This window comes from Dysidea avara, chromosome 12, assembly GCF_963678975.1.
Source record: "Dysidea avara chromosome 12, odDysAvar1.4, whole genome shotgun sequence".
Classification (NCBI taxonomy): Eukaryota; Metazoa; Porifera; class Demospongiae; order Dictyoceratida; family Dysideidae; genus Dysidea; species Dysidea avara.
In genome coordinates this window covers 6,831,102-6,854,077 of record NC_089283.1, presented here as the reverse complement: position 1 = coordinate 6,854,077, position 22,976 = coordinate 6,831,102, and the positions used below count along the sequence as shown (strand labels likewise).

Genomic DNA, 22,976 nt, shown 5'->3' with positions numbered 1-22,976 from the left:
CTAAGTTTTACTGTCGGTTCAATATCAAGTCCGGATTATTGAACCAACTTTTGGTTCAGTAACCACTGCCTTTAATTTAATCACTTCAGTTACTAACAGCCCTGTACAGATTGAGTCATGTACAAACAGCCTGTGTGTAGCTATGTGTGATTGTGAGTGTTTTTATTTATTTATTTAAATGTTTTTCAACACACAGAAATTACAACAGTATGTAGCATTACATGATTATTATATAGGTTGCACTATTTAGTGTGTTGAAGGTCGATCCACCAGTATCCTCTGCTGGTGGCCAAGTTAATTAAGTATATAGTATATAAAAATAATTAATTGTTGATTTGTTAAACTACAAAATTCAAATAATCAAAATTTGGTACATTGGGTAGTTAATTAAGTATATAGTATATAAAAATAATTAATTGTTGATTTGTTAAACTACAAAATTCAAATAATCAAAATTTGGTACATTTGGGTGATTTGTTGCATCTACTACATGAGCATAGGAAAGAGTACGTACATGGATTATTAGATATAAAATTTTACTCAAAGTGGGTATAAAAATAATTCTGAAGTTTATATTTGATTGTAGCAGGGCGTAACAATTCATGATTTATAATTGGTAATGCATTCCAGAGGCGTGGTAGTCTGTTTGGCAGAAAGACCACTACCAGTTAAAGAACAACAAGGGGCCATTCAAATGTTTGTTGTGTCACTGTTGGTTCCGTAGCAAAGGAGGACTAATTGTGCACGAGTGCAAGGCTGACTTAAGCTTATTCATGACCATGTGACCTTTATGGTGTGCGTCAATGTGTATGTGCGTGTGTGTGTGTGTGTGTGGGGGGGGGGGGGGGGGGGTGTTGTGTTCGGACATCAACGGTTTCAATCAAACACAATTCTCGAATGATCTTTTTACATGCATACGTACAGTATTGTTACATCACCAACATCTCCCTCTTTTATAAGTAAACAGTAGTGAGGGAGTCAGAATGCAAAAATCAGCTCATCGATAAATACAAATGTGAGGCCTCAATTGAAAACTAATTACAATAAATCAACTATTCCTATATTAAGTTCATATAAACAGTTTGTCTCAATCATCACGATACCTGGCAGGTGGCTTGATGATGCGACCAGAGCAGGTCATCTACTTCAGACAGTGTCTTGTCCATATTAGTGCCCTTATTAGACCGGTAGTTACTTCATTTTGACTGATGTTCTGATCCAGGTTGGTTTCTGCCAGTTCATCTGGGATCATTGCTGGCCCTGTTAAAGACACAACTGGTTCGACTGCAGGCGTATCAGAGGAATCTAGCATGTTTGGGATTTTCATAGTTGTTCTGAAGTGCTTTCAGTTTCTTCTGTTCACTTTACCATCATCTGTTTGTGCCAGGTAAGATCACTCACCCACCTTTTGCTTCTCTCCACTGTACACTAGCTTCTAATAGCTGCATTCTCACTCTTTGCCCAATGATCAGTTCTGGTAATGGCTTGGCACTTCTATCATACTACTGTTTTGCCTGTTGACGTCTCAGGTGAATTTCTCTGTCTATATGCTTCAGTTCGTTGGCTGTTGGAAGAGTATAGTTCTGGTCCTTCTGGAATACAGCTTCTGAGAAGGGCTCTATAGTTACTAGTATCGCTTGGTGTATTTCTCCAGTTAAGGATCAACAGGTAGATATCTGTGCCATCCCTCTACTAACTCTTTTAGCAGTGATTTAGCTATTTTGACTGCTGACTCCGCTTTTCCATTGCTCTGACTGTGCATGGTATGGTGAGCTGGCTACATGTGTGAAATCGCAGTCTTTTGCAAACTTTGAGAGCAGAAGTGGGGTCCATTATCAGAAATGACCTTTTCTGGTATGCCATGCATACTGTCCAAATGATTTTTGTATTAGTTATTACTGTAGAGCTAAGGATATCAGGCAATTTATCAAGCTCCCAGAAGTCACTAAAGTAGTCAACTGTAATTAGAAAGTTCTCTTGGTCCAACATAAACAGGTCTTGTGCCACTACCCTCCAATGGCCTGGTGGGAATCTCTGGTGTCATCATTGGCTCCTTCTGTTGTTTAGAAAGATAATCATTACATACTGGGCATTGACTCACCATGTTGTGTATCTCATTATTCATCCCAGGCTGGAATAGCACATCCTTGGCTCTGCAGGATACTTGCCTCTGCATCCTGGTGGCTCTCATGGGTCTTCTTCACCATTGGTGGTCTCATAACATGTGGAATTATCACTTGTGAGCCTCTACACAGAGCTCCATCTTGCACTGTGATTTCATCATGGTATAATTCCTGTAACTGTGTATAAAGATGGGTGTGTCCCATCTGTGTTCAGGCCAGCCTTGTAAGACTGTGCTCATCAACACCTGAAGTGTCTGGTCAGTCTGTGATGCTTTCTTTATGTGTTGGTGTGTCAATTTCTTCATACGTACATGTTCGGCATGGCATATTGACTCTATTTCAAGCTGCAGTTAAGACACTGAAAGATGCTCTTCATCTGGGCGGCGGTGACTTTCTCATGCAAGTAAGCTCTACTGAGCATGTCAACAATGTAAATTTGCTTACCAGGTCGGTATTTAACACTCAATGTGTATTGCTGCAATTGTAGCAACATCCTCTGTAGTTGTTTTGGAGCACTTAGTAATGGCTTCATGAAAATTGGAATTAATGACCTTTGGTCTGTTTCCACATTAATGAGGGTTCTAGTAGGTACTGGTCAAATGTTTCACAAGCAAACACAATCGCCATGCATTCTTTTTCTATTTGTGCATAACTTTGCTCAGTTGATGAGAGTGCCCTTGAAGTGTATGCCGCTGGTTGGCCTGACTGCACCAAGACCACTTTCTGAAGCGTCACATTGCACTGTAACTTCATCCTTGACATCAAAATCTCAACATTGGACTTGATGTCACTAAGTTTTGTACATGTATGCTGGTGAATGCCTCTTCTTGAGATTGCTGCCAAGTAAATGCTACATCTTTCTCAGTAAGTTGTCGCAGTGATTTTGCAACTTCTGAAAGTCTTGGAAGAAACCTTGACAAATACCGGACACTGCCTAGAAACCTCTCTACCGCTCTCTTGTTTTGTGGTCTGGGAATTTCTGTTATAGCCCTGATCTTAGCTGTAGACCATCTCTTGTCAATAAATGGCCCATATATTGGACCTCTTCTAGGCATACCTTCGCTTTCTTACGATTCAGCTTGAGGTTGACTGCTCTGGCTCGCTTCAGTAGTTTGGTCAGGTTGTTGTCATGATACTGCATATATTCGTGTGTGCTTCTACTGCTATACACTAGTATGTCATCTGCAATGACCTCAACACCCTGTAACCCTTGTACATTCACCTCTGGTACTCCTCTGGAGCAGAACTAATTCCAAATGGCATTCTAAGGTATCAATACCTTCCAAAGGTCCAAAATAAGAACTGGACTCATCTAGCTTTACCTGGTGGAAGCCATCTTTTGCATCTAACTCTAAGAATATTTTAAGTTTGGAAGGACTTCTTTTCAGCATCTGGTACTTGGGACACTTGATTGCCCTGTTAAGATCTTTCAGATCAATTAATGCAGATTATCAGCTTTTTTGTATGGTTTACCATGCTACTGATCCATGGGGTTGGCTCTTCAACTTTCATCTCTCTGTTCTAAGTCATCTATTTTGCTTTTAACCTTGATTTTAATGCTAGTGGCAGTCTTCGTGGCAAGTGTTGAACTAGCCTAGTGGATGGGTCGACCTCAATGTGGTAATCACCTTCTAGATAGCCAAGACCTTGGAATACATCACAGGACTGAGTAATTATAGGATCATCCATGGACTTGACTGAGTGGACTTTGTTAATAGTGATGAGACCAAGCTTCTCCCGACAACAATGGCTTTTGCGTGCCTTTAATGATCTTGAAGTTTAGATGATAGTCTGACCCTTGGTATTGGCAGTGCAAGGTTTTTTTCTCCTAGGACACATATTGTACTTTTGTCATAAAAAGCTTCAGCTTGGCTGTAGATAATTGCATAGACGGGCACTCTGTGTGCTGTGTGGTACACAAGTCAGTAAATGTCATAGCATTACATGTGGCTCCTCTGTCAAGTTGGCAATTAATCACTGCGAAATTCCTGTTGTCATCCTTGATTGTTACAGGCATAAACAAAGTATTGTCCTGTTTTGCTGTAAGCAATGGTTCCTATGCAATCCACTGAAACTGCAGAGTCATCTTGCTCCTCTTCTATCTGAGACACTGGCTTCTTCTCGTGTTTTTGCTGTCTACACACTGATTTGAAGTGATTGAGTTTACCACAGTAATGGCACTGTCTGCCAAATGCTGGGCAATTGTTTCACTCGTGTTTGTGTCCACAGTAAGCACAGGGTTGTCCCTAGTATGTCTTGTGGTTTCACTGATTCTGAGCATTTCAACTGCTGCACTCTTTCTTGCAAAATAGTCTTGCTCTTGCATCACGGTCAGTGCATCCCAGGACCATGCAAGCGGTCACGGATCCTTTCATCTTGTAACGTTGTGAAAGCGCACGATTCGGCTAAACGATTTAGGCAAATGAGGAATTGATCAATTGTCTCTGAGGGCTGTTGCTCAGCACTGTGAAAACGGTATCATTCAAACAAAATATTACATGTCAGTGCAAAGTGCGGTTCCAACTTGGCTAGTATTGTAGAACTGTTCTTCAGTTCTTCAGTCTGCTGTTACTCCTAGCTGGTTTAGTATCTGTTTGCATTCTTCTCCCATAACCGTGTTTAGTGTTGCTGCTTGAACGGTTGCATCTCTTCCTGTCAACTCTGCCACAATTGCGTAGTCTTCATAAGCATCACGAAAAGCTTTCCAGTTAGCGACCACATCACTGTGGCAGTTAATCAGTTCCGGGGTTGGCTGCTATGTGTTCATTGTCTAAACTCCTGACACCATGTTCGGACATCAACACTTTCAATCAAGTACAATTCTTGAATGATCTTTTTATACGCATGTGTACATTATTATTACATCACCAACAGGTGGTGACTCATTAACAAGGTGATTCTGAAGGTCTTCCAGTGACTTTCACTGGCAGCCTGAAGATTACTTATGTACAAAGCTAGCTATAGTATCTTTTACTCGTTGTGTATTAAGAGTTTGTCAATATAGTTGTGGGGTACAGGAGTCACAATGGGTAGCTACAAGGACAAAGGTACACTGAAGAGGAGTCACTATCAAAATGTGTTTAAAATGATTCCATAAACATGTCTTAAGTTGTAGCCATTTTAACTTTCATGAGTTCACCAGAATTATGTATAAGCACAGTTTCAACCAAAACACCAACTTTTAAAGTTAAAAGAAGCTATTTGCAGTTGTTTAAAAACTCTTTTGGTAAAATTTTTAGAATAAAAGCTGTTGCAAAGTTTCTAGTGTTACTGACTACAGGATTAATCCGCATATAACTACAGCATTAATAAGCGGCCTTTATAGACACACGGAATAGTGGTAGATACCAATGCTCAAAATAAGAGGTCAGCGGTTCAATTCCCTGCTGTAGACATTTTTTGTTGTTGTTTTTAGTAGACTACTTTTAGGAACAGCCCCCTTAGTGAACTGAGGGGGGTTCAGTTCTAGCCCTCTCTCACCCCATACTCCCTTTCTGCCACCGACGAGAAGTGTTTAATAATAATATTCTGTTCCCAATGCATTATTACATCAAATGTGACCGGGCCTGCAATAATAGGGCATGTGGGCACATGATTTTTGCCTACTTTTTCACACGTTCATCACTCATAATGTCTTGTACCATTATGCTATGGCATTACAATTTTCAGCTCTTAATAAGCATTTAATTGGCATCATGATGCAAGTTACAGAATGCAAATATACTATTCCAGTACTGAGATATGACCTGTAGAGTGATGGGGTGTAGCTTGTGCCCACATGCCCTATTTTCGCAGGCCCAGTCACAAATTTTGATTTGATGTAAAATCTTTTAAAAGTGCTGGTTTAGCTACAAGTCCAGTTAGTATGTTCAAGATTGGAACTAACTACCCGCCATGTTTTGACAAAGACTGTAATTACTGTGCACACTTTATCTAGTTACTTCCCATCTAACCCTTTCCATCTTTATTTTTCCATTGGATAAAATCAGCATTGTGCTGTCTTCCAATTATCATAATGATACTCATTAAATGTTTATAAAATTCTTAAATCCAAAAGATCAGGATTTAGTTCCATACATTTGTGAACTCAATTATACAGTCCAACTACGTAGAATCACAATGAATGACTCAATGACAATAGACATCAAGTGATGCTTTTTTGGAAATGGTTGAGCTGTTTGGCTAACTATAATTGACTGCTGGATGCTTCAGATATCTGTGCAAAGTATACCCGTGTCCAAGGCTCCTGCAGTCTCCTGTTGGATACTTCCTGCTTTCTGTACAAGTAAAAGTGAATGAATCCCAGTAAAATCTTTTAGCATGGTATTTAAAATAATTATTACTACTTATATATTAAAATATTATGTTCATTCTCATACAAAATTTTAGGGGTGCAGGTGATCCCTTATGCTAGTCTGTGGGAAAGTAGAGTGAAGTATACATAACAGTGAGGCAACTCGCTCACCTTAATGAGCATACTCTCAGTGTAGTGTAGCACAACATAAAAATCATTCACTTTTTCATAAAATTATGATACTTTCCACATTTGCACTCTTCATGACATGTATTTTTTTTAAATAGTGCCATTGTAGATTTGATTTGGTGACCTTTATGGCCATTTTTGCAGAAATTGATCGTTTATGTTTTATCTCCCTGATCAGTAGGCATTAATTAACTTGTTAAAACAGGGTACCAATGTAAAAGTATTGTTGAACAAAACAACTTGTTTTTATTTGAAGTTAATAAGTAATTTAATTTTGAAGTTACCATCACTTTAATTCATTAGCTACAAAATTCTAACTAATGCCTCAATGATTAAGGCATAGAATGATCAAATTTTTGTGCAAAAAAGTCACCAAAGGTCAAATCTGCAATGGCACTTTATCAAAAAATACATTTCATGAGTACTATTTACGTGGAAAGTTTCATTGTATTATGAAAAAGTACATGATTTGGCTGGGATATGCTGCTATACTAGTGTGCATTGTTAATGAGACTTTTATCTTTTATTATTCAATTGAACTACTTGCAATTGAAATTATCACATGATGTGACTACATCAAACATATGTAAACAACATGTATATATATATATCTGTGTGCCTTCACTTTCGGTAATTCAATGCACTCATTCAAAGTTTACTACACCAATTACATGATTCATGATTGTGTAGACCTCAATTGCTTTGAAACTGAAATGATTACATATTGTAACATTCATTGCCAACACACACAACACACATACTTGCATGCAAACAAGACACACTATGCATGTACACATGTATAGTGTATGTGGGATATGTTTGTGTATGTGCCTCTGTAGTGTGTGTATGTGCATGCTTGTGTGTACATGTGCGTGTTGTGCGTGTGTATAAGGCAGAATAGCAAAGCTCAGGCCCGGTAATTGATGAGTTCTAGGTTTGATGCTCATTTGCTGTTGTCATGTTATTGTTTCCTTGAGCAAGACAGTTTACTTATATTGCTTTAGTCTATATACCCAGTGGTTAAATGGGAACCTAGTGATCTGGTGTCATGGGGAAAGCAACCTAACAAGCCATAACATTAATGGGCACCTAGTGTTAACCACACATACTAGACAACATCACCCATTCCACCTAATGATGCAGCATACTGAATTCATTTATGCATGTGTCATTGGAGTCATCGAGAGAGACTGTTTCTATATAGACTTTATTCTGTCATGAATTAGCTCCACACCCAATAGCTCTCTTTGATGATAGTGGCAAAATGAGAAAGACTGGAAAATCTGTGTTGAAGACCAAACTGCAGGTGATGTGTGGTGGAAAGCAAAGCAGGTAACTACCCAAGGTAGTAATCCTGGATTGCTGTGCTTTGCTTTGGACTGTTCCTGGCAAGCTTCACCAGCAAAAGTGTCTGTCTTCATTAATACAGCAATGACCAGTATCATGGAAGGAATAGAAACCACAACAATTTTACATGTGGTTTTTGACAGATACTACAACATGACTACAAAGTCAGGGTGTTGGACAACACAACAGAAAGAATTAAGTCACATTAACAAGTTAACAGAATGGTTACCTCTACCCAAGCAAGCCTGGTGTTGAATTGAGTGCCAACAGGAAGGAAGTCATTCAAATGATTGTTAATCAATTGTGTTGTTGTAACTGGTCCTGGCCACATCCAGTACAAGTTGGCATAGATGAATGGCAAACACCAATAACTCATGAAGAAGCTGATGTTATTATGGCATATCACATGATCCAAGAAGCTGTAGCGGGATATTTCCCAATTAGCATAGTATCTGATGATACGGATGTGCTTCTCATTCTACTTCATCACCTGCATACTCATGTCAATAACTTGCCACATAGAATTCAAGTGGCAATGGAAAGATGTTCTGGAAGCCATGCAATTATTGATGTCATTGTAGCAGAACAGCATCATGCAGTAATTCCCAATCTCCTTGGAGCACACACTTTGAGTGTGTGTGACACTGTCTCCTCTTTTGCTGGTACTGTATAGAGGGAACTTTGGTGGGGGAAAACTTTGGCAAATTTGGCGATTCGCTACAAATTCACCAAAGTTTAACCCGCCAATTACTCGTAATGCCTGAGATTAGCATCTTCATAGCTACAGATTGAGCTTGAATTCGCCAAAGTTTATTTCACCAAATGCAATTTAGCTTGCTATTCGCTAACGTTTACCCCCACCAAAGTTTCCCTCTATACGGTATAGGCAAGGCAACTGTATTGAAAAAGTTGCTGACATTCACACTCTGTTTAGGTGACCTATCTGCATCACTAGATGAGGTCAAAGACTCATATCTCAGATTTGTAGTCGCACTATATGGCAAGGACATCATTAAACAAAATGCGTGTAGACATCTTCAAAAGAAAAATTACTGGCCAACGCAATATACCACCCAAGCTGAGCAGCCTGCCACCCTCTATCATAAACAAACTCCACTGCCAGTGTATCCATTTCCAAACAGCATATGGAAGGCTGCTGGCATGTCTTTACCCCTAGATTTAAATCCATTGCAGTACAGTTGGGGAGATGAATTGATCAGAACTTTGACCGGTTTTTACCCCAATAGGGCAGTAACTGCACTGGATGAGCTGCTCAACCTCGTCAGTTGTGGTTGCAAAACTGGATGAAAACTGCACTCTGTCCTTGTGTTAAATTCACCCTTACCTGCTCAGGGTTTTGCAAATGTATGGGACAAGCTAGCTTCCAAAACCCAATGAAAGCAGTAATACCAAAAGTACATAATAATAGAAGAGGGAGGAGAGTGTCTAACTCTCAATATAATCCATACAAACACACTGCGCTCAAACCCTCCTACTTCAATCCATAAAACTTCTAGTAATAAATCAATACCTTTAAATGAACAGAAGACTGTTGATATTTCCTAATTGAAGCAGTAGAAGTGCTACAACCTCCTTCATAGAGCAAGCCATTTGTCACCTTTGGTGGCTATAGTTGATTGCGCAAAGGTCTGAGCGCAGTGAGTTTGGTGGATCCACTGAAGTTAGACACTCTCCTCTCTACTCTATTATTATGTACTCTTGGTAATACCAGGCAGTGATGACAGTACATGGCAATGAAGAATCTGCATAGCCAAGCAAGAAAGAACTGAGCATGCAAACCATGGGATACCTCATTTTTCTGAATTTCAGTATATTTTTATTTGTGATGAAATCATCTTGGCTTCTGCATTACCTTTGTAAACATAAAATTGTTTAGTAGCTACCAATGCATCTATAATTGCATAGATTTTTGAGTTCCACATTAGATTTTCTCAAAATGCTCAATATGTTTCACATTTGGCACTCACCAGATTTGGAATCAGCACAAAAAAATGAAAAAGCTGTAAAAATTACTTTATACTCTAAAACAAGGTCATCTGATATATAGCCTGGACTATTATTGTTGTTTTCTTGAGCAAGAAACGTTACTTGCATTGCTCCAATCTATCCAGCTGTATATATATTGGGGACCTGGTTGCTTGGTGTTATCTGGGGAAGAAACCCACCCAGGTCAAGATGTAACACCAATGGGTACTTGGTGTTATTATCTTTGTCTCACTGAGGTTGTTGTGGAACTTTAGGTTCCATGGCCTCCCTACTGCTGGTTACTAGCCCTACCTCAGGAGGATTTGCAAGCACAAGGCTCAAGCACCTGAGTAGTACACAGGCCTCCCAGTGCTGGTTTGCTGGATGGCAATAGCTGTATTTCACATGGCTGCCATAGGCTTTGCTTCTTTTAGGCTTTGTGAGAGGATTAATATTCATGTTGGAGGACATAAAATGATATCTCCTAATGATTCTGAAGATGGTTGTTGTAGTTAAGTACCATCTACATTAAGCGGCCTATACAGTTGAGTTGGGAATAATGTATCAGTTGTACAAATATAGACATCAGCAGCTGCAGATGTACATTAATGCTCCTCTACAGAGCATTTACACAATTAACCGCAGTACAAAAATATTTGTCCCTTTAAATCTATACAGATGAACTATTCTGTCAATTGTAATAGCTATTTTTTACAGTGCAAAATTATGAAGCCACATGATTTCTTACCAATCCTTGCTTATTAAGTACTATCATACTTAATGATAAAGAAAGGGATACTGCCTTGGAAAATCAATTATATATATATTGTTGCTATTAATGTTACAGTTGACATCCAAAGCATGCAACAATCAAAGCAGCAATAGTACAGGTCTGCAACTAACATTTGTGGCATGCAGAATGAAGATATGACATTGTATAGGTTGACCTCTAAAAATGGAATAGTCCCAATTGGTGTTTTGCAGAAAATCGTTTGCTTCATAAAGAATAAAGTCTAGTGATAACACATTATTTCATGACAACTTGAAGTACTGTATAATGGTAATATGTACTTTGAAAGGATAGGCAGCAATAGTACAGTGTGTAAATTCTCATTATTGTTTGATGTTTGGTTAAAAATTATTATCCTATAGTTGATCATTTCCAGTGAGCATGGATAAAAGCACAAAATAAATATATTGCTTTAAAAGTCAAAATGGTGGTTACTGCTGCTGCCCATGGCTCAGTATAGACATTGTTGTCATATTGTGAGACAAATGTCATACATCCATTGTCATAATTTATATGATTGCAAAAACAACAGTCTCCTTAATTTTCAGCGGCAGTGGTGATTTCAGTTGAAGTTTACTAACTACTGTTCAGCCAAGGGTGTACTAGGGAATATTTTGTCAGATTATATGCTTACTTTGCATGAAATTTTATGAACATTTCTATAATTGTTGATAAGCATGTGCATGTCACATCACTTTGGGTACATGTACATTACAAGAGAGAACAAGGATCAATCTATGTCTCTCCTATTTCCATTGTTTATCACTTGTGTGGTTATATGTGATAAAGGGAACTAGTCTAAGTGTAGAGTTACAGACATCTCAATGGGATTCAGACATACATACAGTGACAGGGGTATGTTCAAGGGTTCCGATTGCAATTGGTAATTCTCAAGTAATTCATTTATTGTTGTATGTTTTAGACCATATTTTGCTAGATTCTTCCCAATACGATTCTGCCTATATGTGCTACATAACATTACAGCATTGTATTTGATGTTTTCGCCTTCCAGAAAAATTGTGTCGATGTAATCCTACTAACAGGGGTCTGAAATAGAGCTATGATAATAGGGAAAGTTCCTTATTCCTAAAAACCATGTAATATTGTGGGTTCAGTGGGATTAGCACTGTCTCCTTTTATCATCATTAATGATTTGAAAAAGAATCTTACAATTCCAAAATATGGACAGGGCTCTGAATCAACAATAGCAAAGTACGCTTTAACTATGCTGCACATGATGGTGTGAAGATCTGAAATTAGTGACACTAAACAATGATCGAGCATGTTTGTCAATATAATATTATGTGGAAATTATTATTGAACTTCCTTCATAATATAATAGCAATAATAGAACAAAAATAGCTTGAGATAAAAATCTTTGCTAACTTATGCATCCAATTGACTAATAAATTACCATAAATATTCAATTTTTTATTCAAACCCAAACATATTTGTGTTTTCTTAATCAGTGGACTGTTGTAAGTTGTACCTGTCCTGTTTAGAAGAAGAAAACATAGATTTCATGTAGACATTTAACAGTGAAAGATGTACTACCAGTGGTGGATCTAGAAATTCACGTAGATAAAATAGGGGGTGGCTGCTATTTTCAGAGCAGGTTTCAGCTGAAACCGTTGCAACCCCCCTGTATAGTTTCAAGTCATTATCATTATTTGCTACACTGTTGTGCACTCTAGCACTCATACAATTGCATACACTTTTTAAGCTAAGCGTTATCAAAAATGCTCTGAAATTCAAACCTGGGAGGTCTGATTTTTAAAATTTTCTCCAACTACAGTTTTACAAATTGTATGTCCATCGTTCATCCAGCTATATGCCGAATAAGGTTATGCAAATGAATATAACTTGTGTTCTAGAATTTCCCCATAGCTCATAGTAGAATAAACACTGTTGTGCACTAAAACTTCTTGCCCCCCTTTGGCCCCCCCTGACAGTGTCTCCTAGATCCGCCTATGTGTTGCAGAGTTTAAAATGTAAAATTTTTCCAGCCACCAGTAGGTCTGTACAAATTATGGCTGTGACGAATGCACAAATACACCTTCTGAAGCTTCTTTTGGAAGTGTTACCAAAGGCTATAATGCTGGGTTAATAATTAACGAACATAATTGATGGTTTTATTAGGGTGTACACTGTAGTACAAGCTCCTACAATTTGTTATAGCCATATCAAAACACTGTCAACTTTTACCATACATTATAAAAATCCGTATAGCGTAAAATATACGTGAAAATGACACCGTCTATTAAATATGGCGCCATAACTTCCGCATACTTTAATTTACGGAGATATGGTATGGCTCATCAGAACCCTTGATCAATGGCGAGTCGAGTGATATATAGGAGTTTGTGAAGTTACGAAGAGAAAAGGCAAGATAGAGCCTTGGATCGCCAAATTACGCATTCAGACTGATACGTATTAAAACAGCGGCAAAATCCTGTTTTTTCGTAGGTTTTATAATGTAACTCGGTATAATAATTGGTTAGGAAGTTACTTCGGCCGGATTCTTAATCAGCAAGTGTCGACACGAAGAATGATACCAAGTTTAGCTGAGGGCAACAGGTTGCTTTTGGGGTTTTCCCACACGAGTAATTAAATTCTCCAATATAAATTGCATGGGGGCGCATACTATGTTGTAATCAATAGTAAATAAATGTTACTATGGTAACACTAGAACATTACTTCGGGCAGAATCGTGTAGAGCAATTCAAAGGCTTTAATTTTTTGTATAATGTCCTGTAGAGATTATGGATGTTAATGATTGCTTTTTTGCATTTAGTACAAAATGCATATATTTTACATAGGGCAAGATGTGATGGCTGCCAACAAGGTTTTTCAACCTACTAGTTTGATTAAGCTAAGACTACCAAAATGACATGGAGTTGATTTTTCGGGGGTCCTTCACATACAAAATCCAATTTCGAAATATGGAAATTTGCCAACCAAATTTCTAATTTCTGGATAAATTTCTACCAAATTTCCGAATTTCTGGCTTGGAAATTCTTGGGTGCTACGAAGTTGTAGCTTGAGTTGTAGTATATTCCTTGCCTTAGGCTACTGTATTATGGTTTCAGTATGGGTTCAAGCCGAGCCGAATGGTTCACTAGCGGTCTGGTAAGCATTCGCGACTCTATCATGGTTGGGGTGAGGTAGGAATTTGAATAAAACGCTCACCAGTAATCCACGGACACGCCAAAACGACTTACACTGTGGCCTTTGCACCGTGGGAATCGAATCAACTCGAAAGTATATAACAAATTTACGAAGCAGATTACGGACAAATGTTAGTGCGTATAATCTAGATGGCGCTATACGTCTTCTATTGATAGTGACCCCTCTTCCTTGCATCTGGCCTCGTGTATATACACATATAAATCCATGCAATATAACTTACACTAATGAAATAATCAAAATTCAATGCCAAACATTATAAAAATTTTAATCGTATAGATTTATGTATTTAAAATTTCAGTTAATATTTCTGAATTCCCAACAAAAATTTCTACATTTCTAATAAAAATTGCCAAATTTCTATGGTCATCGACGACATTTCTGGAAGTGAAGGACCCCTCATGATTTTTAGCTGTTATAATACATAATTCATAATAATTAATAGCAAAATTTGATTTTATGTAAAATTTTATTTTCACCACTTTGGTTTACAATTCCCAATAGCAAGTTATGATATGGCTCCAGTAGGGTTGGGCGATATACCAGTATGATGGTAACAAGGCAATATTATAGCTGGCAATAACTGATACTGGCTTGTTTTGAAACAAAAAAAACACTAGTACCGGTATAATGGTTATTGCGACATCATAGCGGGAATACAGCTGCAACTACACACTTCGTGTTAACAACGCCATATTGTACTTGTCAATCAGCATTTTAGCCTCCTTGTACTAGAAAACAAGCCTAACCCATGTACTACTACAGACTATAACTACTACATGAAGTGACGCACTAATTATTAGAATACACGCGAGGCACGTATACCGGATGCAATACTACTGTGTGATTGTGAAATAAAAGTTCTGGCCTCACCTTAGTAAGCCTTAGTAAATTATCTGCTAGCTATATACATAGGAACTAGCTATGTCTCCCTCAAAATTTATATGCACCCCATGGCATCTCTACGTATATAAGTAAGACTGGTTTTTCCAAACTCCTTGCAGTTGTGGTAGCTACGTAGCTGAGTAACTGAAACAAAGTTCACCCATGCCAATATAATTGAACCGTTTTGAGCGTACTTGCTATAATAGTTCATTTCAATACCGTGATGTTTGCAATAATCGTGATAATAAGCTCCACAATAACTATGGTAGAATATTTTTAATATTGCCCAACCCTAAGCTCCAGTACAACCATTGGTTAAATTACAACTAGCTATACCATAAATAGCAGCTGCCATAAGGAGTAACATTATACTTGTGCAACTAGTTTAACATGATAGTATCCATGGTAATAAAGATTTGGAGGGGTAAAACAGCATCTGAATGTAGTGAAACCAAATGAAGCTTCAAAGTTCCGAACTCTTTGTTTCAGCCCCAGTACAAATGGTCACTTTAGCCAATAGCCTTCCCAATTTATGGCATCCTTTCTTGAACCTGTGAATAAACCTTGCTTTCACATGCAACACATGGTTTGAAAGTGTTGAAGTAGTGCTTATAATTTAACAGGTACAATGCATGTGCTTATTTGTCCAGTCAACTAGTCTCAAATTATTTGAATTAGTTAATTACATATAAATTTTAAGCTGCATGAAGGTTCATCGATCATGCACCCCTAGGGCTAGGGATAGTGAAAGAGTTAAAAAGTGACCAACTGTGGATTAACTTTGGCAAAGAAATGATTTACTAACATGATATTACTATAACCACTTCTTAACCACCAACTTTTGCATCAATTTTTTTTCACAATAGCCATTTTTGAACGGTAAGTTTTTTTCACAGTTTGGCTGATTAGATTAGATGTCATTACTTTAAATAATGGTGTATCAGTGCTTGTAAATTCAATACTGCACATCACTATTTCTGTGAATAAGTATAGTTTGTTCCCACACCCACATGCATGCTCTCTTCCATGCTATAGGTATCACTTCATAAAGCAAACACTTACCTTAGCTTGTAAGATATCCAACTTCACACCATCTATCTTCCCTTGTTTGCTAGCAACATGGATAATGGATGCCTCAGCACCTCTACTCATCTGGAAAATAAGTCCATCATCCATTCCAGAATGGGTAGAGACATATAGATACTAGATTGTTGGAAAACAGATAAACATACAATATTTTTGAATTTGTTGAATTACCTTCACACCATCGCCATCAGCAACCTGTGTCCTAACATTGCCTTTATTGGCATCATAATAACTTTGCAATACGTTGGCAACACGCTCAGCATTATGTTTGTCAACTTTTATTACAAACCGATGGATGTACATCTCCAGCTTTCCATTGGCATTGAATATGTGATGGTCAAGATTGATGCTGGTGCGGTAGTAATGTCCTGATTTATCCACACATTCAGCCACTAAGAATGAAGAACCATCGAGACTAATATTTCGAGAACTTCCACCAAATGCTTGTCCACCCCATTCCAGACAACCATTTAGATTGGCAATGTAGTCATTGAGATCTATAGTAGATTCATGATAGTCCCCCTTATTAGTTTTACACTTAGCTCTCAGTACAGTTCCCCTGAGGCTAATATCTATAGAAGTTGCGGAATAATAGCCAGGTACGTTTGGTAAAAGGCCCAACAAATGACCGTTACGGTTTGTGATAGCATCGTTTAGATCTATCCTACTAATAATCTGTTGACCATTAATCTTCCTGCAGGTTGCTTCCAGTGTAGAAGCTCCAACACATCTGAGGTTTGAAGAGGAGGCAAAAAAGTTTCCACCAGCAGCCCATTTCAGTTGACCATCAACGTTGGCAATGTAGCTGTTGAGGTTGATTTTTGACTCTCTATAGTGACCACTGTAGTCTGCGCATTCAGCTTTAAGAAAGGATGCATCGAGACGAATATTTCTAGATGAGAAAGAAAATGCCATCACAATTGCAGCTACACAAGCTGGATCAATAAAATATATAGCTTGCTGAATGAAATTCACTGTGATTTGGTAACTGTAGTTTCTGAACTGTAGCCAGAGTAGCAGTTGAGTGATTTTTATAGGGTGATAACAGATGAAATCATAGTGACTCATAACCTTATTATGCATGCATAGCTACAGCTTCCGTAATGAGCTTTTTGACTGTTTGCATACAATATACTCCTTATGTAGGACCTCTGTACAGTAACATAACAATAATAAACACTGACAATGTGCTGATCTGGCGATCCCTGCTCCTTCAGATAAACAAGAATAATAGTACAAAAAGTGTAATTGACAGCTAATGCCACAGGATTTCTGCATTATAGAAATGATATGGAATTTGTATTTCACCAGACCTTTCCTTTCTTGCTAAGGGTTGTGTGGTGCCATGGCTACTGACACTTCTCGTGAGTCAGCTTGTGCCAGACCCAGCAATAATTTTTGTTTGTTTTGACACATGTGATGGAGGAAAAACAGATGTTAAAACCAGAAGCCTTTTGCATAGATTTTACAGCTCATAGCTTCAGAATAAACATTAAGTTTGAATTTTTGGCATTGCTGTACCTATATATATATATAGGCTCTAGCTGCATATCACTATATCATGCATTGCAGTAGTCCTGTATTACTGTACTATATATTAGGGATCATACAGTTTTGGGCTTTCTTGCCCAAAAATATCACCCTAAAATCACCCTCAAAGTTTCTTCATAACAGCTTGGCAGTATTGGTTAGGCATAGCCAAGCCCAAAAATGTCTTCAAAGTGACCCCAAACCCTTCCAACAAGTTTCTATGAAACTTTAAACCTTTTCTACTGATTAACTAACTGATGCCTTCAGCCAAGCATAACTCGACAATGGATAAGGCTACGGGCTTGATTTTTTTCACTGCTCAATGTTGCTTTGTCCCGAGACATGCCTTTTCGCTAACCGCAGTACGTACAATGCATGTATCATGGACTTACCTTTGTCCTCCTTTGTGTTCCAGTTCTTTTCACTGACAACACAAGGTGGTGATTTGCAGTACCACGATACGGCTTCCTTCTGGCTGTGTCATGCTTTTCACCCGCATTTTCCATAGTGACTGCACGGATTCATTGCAGAGAAGTTTCTAGTACTGTTCTTCATTTGTAACGCTGTGTAACAAATGGAGCATAGCTACAAACGAAGTGTAATGGCCACCTCACTTTTCAGTGAGCAATTGATTATTGGGGTGTGTGTTCAGACGCAAAATTATTTTATGGAATACCTGGTGCCATTAATGTGGTACACGTGGATTCAGTAGTCATAATTGGGTTAAAAAAGGAAACAAACAAGTAGAACGAAACATTATGAATTTTAAGTTGTAGGGATCAAAGAACAAAAAAGCAGGGAAACAAGGGAGCAGCTATAGTTGTGAAACAAGGGAGGTTGCCTATACCTGCAGATATACTAGTAGACATGTAATCCCTAATTCAGTCATGGTTATAGACTGAAGAATAGGGATTAGATGTCCACTGACTAGTATATCTACAGGTATAGTCAACCTCCTTTGTTTCACAACTTTTTAGCTGTTCCCTTGTTTCCCTGCTTTTTTGTTCTTTGATCCCTAATCCAGCTTAAAATCCCTAATTTTTTTTTCTACTTGTTATAATTAGTAGAGCGGCCTAGCTAGCAAAAATGAACAAATTGTGCACTTTGTGCAGAAAGTATGAAATTTTGCACATAGTACCTACCTACCATGATGTGTATTTTGAGATATGGAGCCATTGCAGATTTGACCTTTGGTATCCTGTACAGTTCATTTTATGCTCAAAAATAGTGACCTTTGTCTATATATCACCCATACAGCACTCAATTTGTTCAAACTAGGTTCCAAATTGAAGGTCTTTATCCAAGAAACAAGTTGATATGTGTTGCAAGCTCACAGCATATTTCATTTCAAAGTTATGGTAATTGTTACCAGCAGCAAATTCATATAAATCCAACTACCCACGCAATTACATTCTTCATATATATGTCCATGGCATGGCTATACAAACACATATTCATACTTTATCACAAGCCTTGCTCATTTGTATTGCCTTTGGCCATCTGAACTGTCCAAGTAACCATGAATAATTATTAGCTATACAACAACAACATAAGCCAGCTAATTACTTTCAATTTCACTTGCTATTCCTGACTCAAAAATAAGTTTTATATCAGAAACCTTAGTATAGATCATCTTCAGAATGTGCAATGTTGGTATAGCTCAGCCACTTGGTTGGCATGACCCATCATAGAAGATGATGCTTTATTCAAGGAGACTCATTTTTCTATGCCTATGTAAACTGAGTCTCAGTAAGCATTGGTACAAATTGTATTAACAATTCACTAGCAAAAATCTGACTACAGTTGTTACCCCTACAACACTGATATACTTATGATGGAATGTACAAGTGTGTATGTATGTCGGGTAGTTAAATCAGTTAGTCTGGTGTTTGCCTCCAATTTTATATATTTATTACAACCCCCATAAAAAAAGTTGAAAGCCTGCACAACAGGAAGTCAGAACCTTGATATTGAAATTTTAACTTGTAAAATGCAAAGAAGAATCCCACACCAGTTGATCTCCAGACTACTTTCAATCTAAGGCTAGCTTTAGTAGCTATTATGTACATCTGTACATGCTTTCTACCTGGACCAATTTCATTGCACAAAAATAATTATCCTGTAAATTCCTGGTGTTTTCATTAGGAAACCATTAGTGGTGATGATATCTACATAATGTTATCATAAGGAAGCTCCTATGAAAATATTTCCTAGAGTTTTTCATAAGAATTTGCCATATAAGCAGGAAATAAGTCAAACTTATGATAAATCATCTATGAAATAGAAATTAATGTCAAGGAAGCTAAAATGTGTAAACTAACAAAATCAACATGCAATTCAACATGCATTTTACTAGCATTGGTCACTATAAAGATGTTACAGTTGCTGTGTTGTATAGATGTGCATAGATCTGGTAGAATTGCCAGTTAATTTAATATAATTATATGTATGTGTGTGTGGGCCCATAATGCTAACCTGCACATAGTGGGTCTAGTGACACAATCATCACTTTTAGTGGTGTGGCTAATGTCAGAATCCCTGTCCCTGACCTTGTGGTGGAGATCAGGCAGGGACAGGAAATCCATCACATTGGCCTTGCAAACCAATAACTAGGACCATGCATGCATGCATGCACGGTTTTACATTTTTATTGGAGATTGGACCAGGTCTATTCAAGACAGAGGCCTAGGGGCTTCTCATCTGGCCTATATAGACAGTCTTGTAATTGGTTTACTCAGCATCCCCTGGCTAGGTAGGTGGCCTCCATGAGGACTGTTGGATAAAAAGTGAAGAGTGAGTGAATGTGTGTATATCTTGGTGTATGAGTGAAATCCAGGTGGGACTTCAGGTGCCCACACCTTCAACTGTAAGATGTATTACAGTCTCCTGCTGGGTATTAGTCCTGCCCCAGGAGGATTTGACTGCAATGACTCTTATCTTATCATCTGAGTAAACCAAAGGTATCTGATTTATTTCACTGTTTAGGTGTAACCACATACTAGTATTTTTTAAAAATTAATTCAAAAATGAGGTATATAGGGATCTATGCAATAAAAAGTAGTGAAACAAGAGATGAATGATGGTATTACAGCATAGCTCAATGGCAAAGTCCCTACTTTGGCATTGAGCAAAATTATAGCTAATGTGCCAAAGCAGGGACTTTCCCATCAAGCTATGCTGTAATACCAACATTCATCCCTTGTTTCACTACTTTTTATTGCATAGATCTCTACCGTTTCATTTTTAAATTAACAAATACTAGTTTGTTTACTTTTTTGTTGTAGCACAGCTAGTTACAGTGTAACTTGTGAGCTAGCTATTAAGTTCCTGTACAGCTTATTAAAGTACGCACTGTGCCAAAATTGGAAACACATAGGCCCATAGTAGCGTGCAAAGCTTACCTTTGATCGTAGTAGCAGTGGCGCTCAGATCTATGACCTGTATTAGTACGATGGTCCATGTTCTATTCACCCAGGCAGGTAGTTGTTCAAACGAATAGGCCCTTTCAGTTGCCTGGAGCTTAGTCTTAACTAACAAGATCATAGTAATACAATTTCCACTCGAGTATGGTACTATCCAATCACTCACTGTTCTTGCCGCCTGGCAATGAGTGGCTGAGTCAGTGTGTTCAGAGGAACAAGCCATCGAGTATCAGTCCATCTATTATGTAACAAATGTCGATTGCAGTCCAGGTGTTGGCACAAGTCGAAAAGACAACTCAGCAGCCTTAATGTTGTTTCACATGTAACACTTAAAATTATAAGTGCCTTGCTCTTTCAGCAGCAAATGAACCATGCTGGTCTGGGGGGATGACCCCTAGAAAATTGAGGATTACAAAATTTTACCCCCATGGGGCTATGCATGGATTGCATGCACCATGTTGTTTCTGCCAGTATAGCTAATACATAGATGTACTTGGGCCACTCTTAGTAAAAGTGCTTTTTCTTGATCTCTATCTACAATGTATCCACAATGATGTCATGAGCACAAGATGACCACGTTATTTGGAGGACTAATGCACAGGAGCCCATGGAAAAATTATTTTGATTGATCATATTAATTTTCGCTTGTGATGCAACCAGTAGGACTATTTGGGTGGCCTGCAGTTCAAATCCTGGGGTTAGAGGGATTTTTATCCTCGCCTTTATCCTTTCTTTGACCCATTTTCTGTTTCGCCTTATTACTCAGCTGGTTTTAAAGTCACCAACATCTGTTTATTAGGGCAATTTAAAGGCTACAACACAAGTTGCTGTAGACCTTCAGTGTTAAAGCTAAGGCTAAAGCTGAATAATAATGATATTAGCTACAAACCGAGGGGTCCGAAACTGGAAAAAATCCTGTACAAGATTTCAAATCTTCAACTTTTTTTCAAGATTTTAAAGATTTTCTAGCAAGATTTCAGATTTCACAGCAAAAAAAAATTGTAAAAATCCAGCATGTATTGATCAGGTGATCATTGGTATCCGGAGAAGTACGGAAATTTTCCACACAAAATTTTTCGCCTCTAGAAGCCATACAAAAGTTGTGGATCCTTTATGGTGTAGCGCTTATGATCGTGCATATACGGCAGTATACGGGGAATATACGGAATTTTACAGCAGTTTTTAAAGATCTCAGATTTCAAAATGAGCTGAGATTTAAGATTTCAACAAGATTAAGAGGCTGTACGAGATTTCAAGGTACAAACAAACGTTTAATATTAATTTTACTTATTTAATTTATTTAGCTTTACAGCATGCGTGCAAGTAAAAAATCAAATTGCATGCTGAAGGTATGCCAGAAACGGGTGCTGACATCCAAAGTGAAAAAAAAAAAAAAAACAATTTTAGTTACCGTTCATTACAGAATTATAGTTACAGTTCATTGAAGTTAGCAGAGATAGGTACACTGGAGCAACGATGACATGGACAAAGGACTGATGTGAAAAGTGCGCCGAGGCTCGATCACAATTGAAATTATCTCAGTCGAAACAGCATGCATACTTTACTTGTTTATTGTATTGTCTTGTAACCATACCTGCTGCTTAGAGCTCGACGTATTCCCTTGCTAAAATATGATCGATCACACTGACAATTTCTCCATAGGCGCCTGCATGTACACGCGGACATCTTTGGTCATTGTGTATAAAGTATCAAGACACACGGTAGTGTGTCGTGCGGCCCAAGAAGCCGGCGAGTAACACCCGTGAGTATATTGACAGGAAGAAAGAAAACGCAATTTTCGCACCTCCGTAGCTCTGTGCTTCCTTGATGAAACAAGACGATTTTTGCTGTGGACATGCCCTCTAACTGCAGCACTCCACATTCCAAATTTGAGCGAAATCGCTTAGCGCGTTCCCGAGATATGCGACTTCAAAAATTGGCTCAGTTTCTTCGTTTTTTTTCTTCTTATTTTTCTTTTTCTTGTCGCACACTTACAAAAACTGCTATAAAACTCGAACGCCATATCCGATTGCCTTGAAATTTGGCACACAGAAGGGGGATATAAAGGCGCATCTCGGTACCAACTTTGGCTGGAATACGATAAACAGGCAAAGAGTTATGAGCGATTATTCACGACA

General features: G+C 38.1%; 1 protein-coding gene across 1 annotated transcript; it reads right to left on the bottom strand.

Annotated features, from left to right (window-relative positions):
• Positions 1 to 6,331: 6,331 nt before the first annotated feature.
• Positions 6,332 to 21,339, bottom strand: LOC136239800 (uncharacterized). The gene is made up of 4 exons (XM_066030551.1): positions 20,818 to 21,339; positions 16,058 to 16,778; positions 15,863 to 16,003; positions 6,332 to 6,400 (listed from the first exon to the last, which is right to left on the bottom strand). The coding sequence occupies exons 1-4, from the start codon at positions 20,874 to 20,876 to the stop codon at positions 6,332 to 6,334; spliced, it is 990 nt and encodes a 329-aa protein (XP_065886623.1). The 5' UTR covers positions 20,877 to 21,339.
• Positions 21,340 to 22,976: the final 1,637 nt, after the last annotated feature.

Coding starts and splice junctions, on each gene's coding strand:
- LOC136239800 (XM_066030551.1), bottom strand. CDS start 20,876: ATGGACCATCGTACTAATACAGGTCATAGATCTGAGCGCCACTGCTAC. Junction 16,779..20,817: donor CACTGCTACTACGATCAAAG/GTAAGCTTTGCA, acceptor TTTCTCATCTAG/AAATATTCGTCTCGATGCAT. Junction 16,004..16,057: donor CTGATGGCGATGGTGTGAAG/GTAATTCAACAA, acceptor CCAACAATCTAG/TATCTATATGTCTCTACCCA.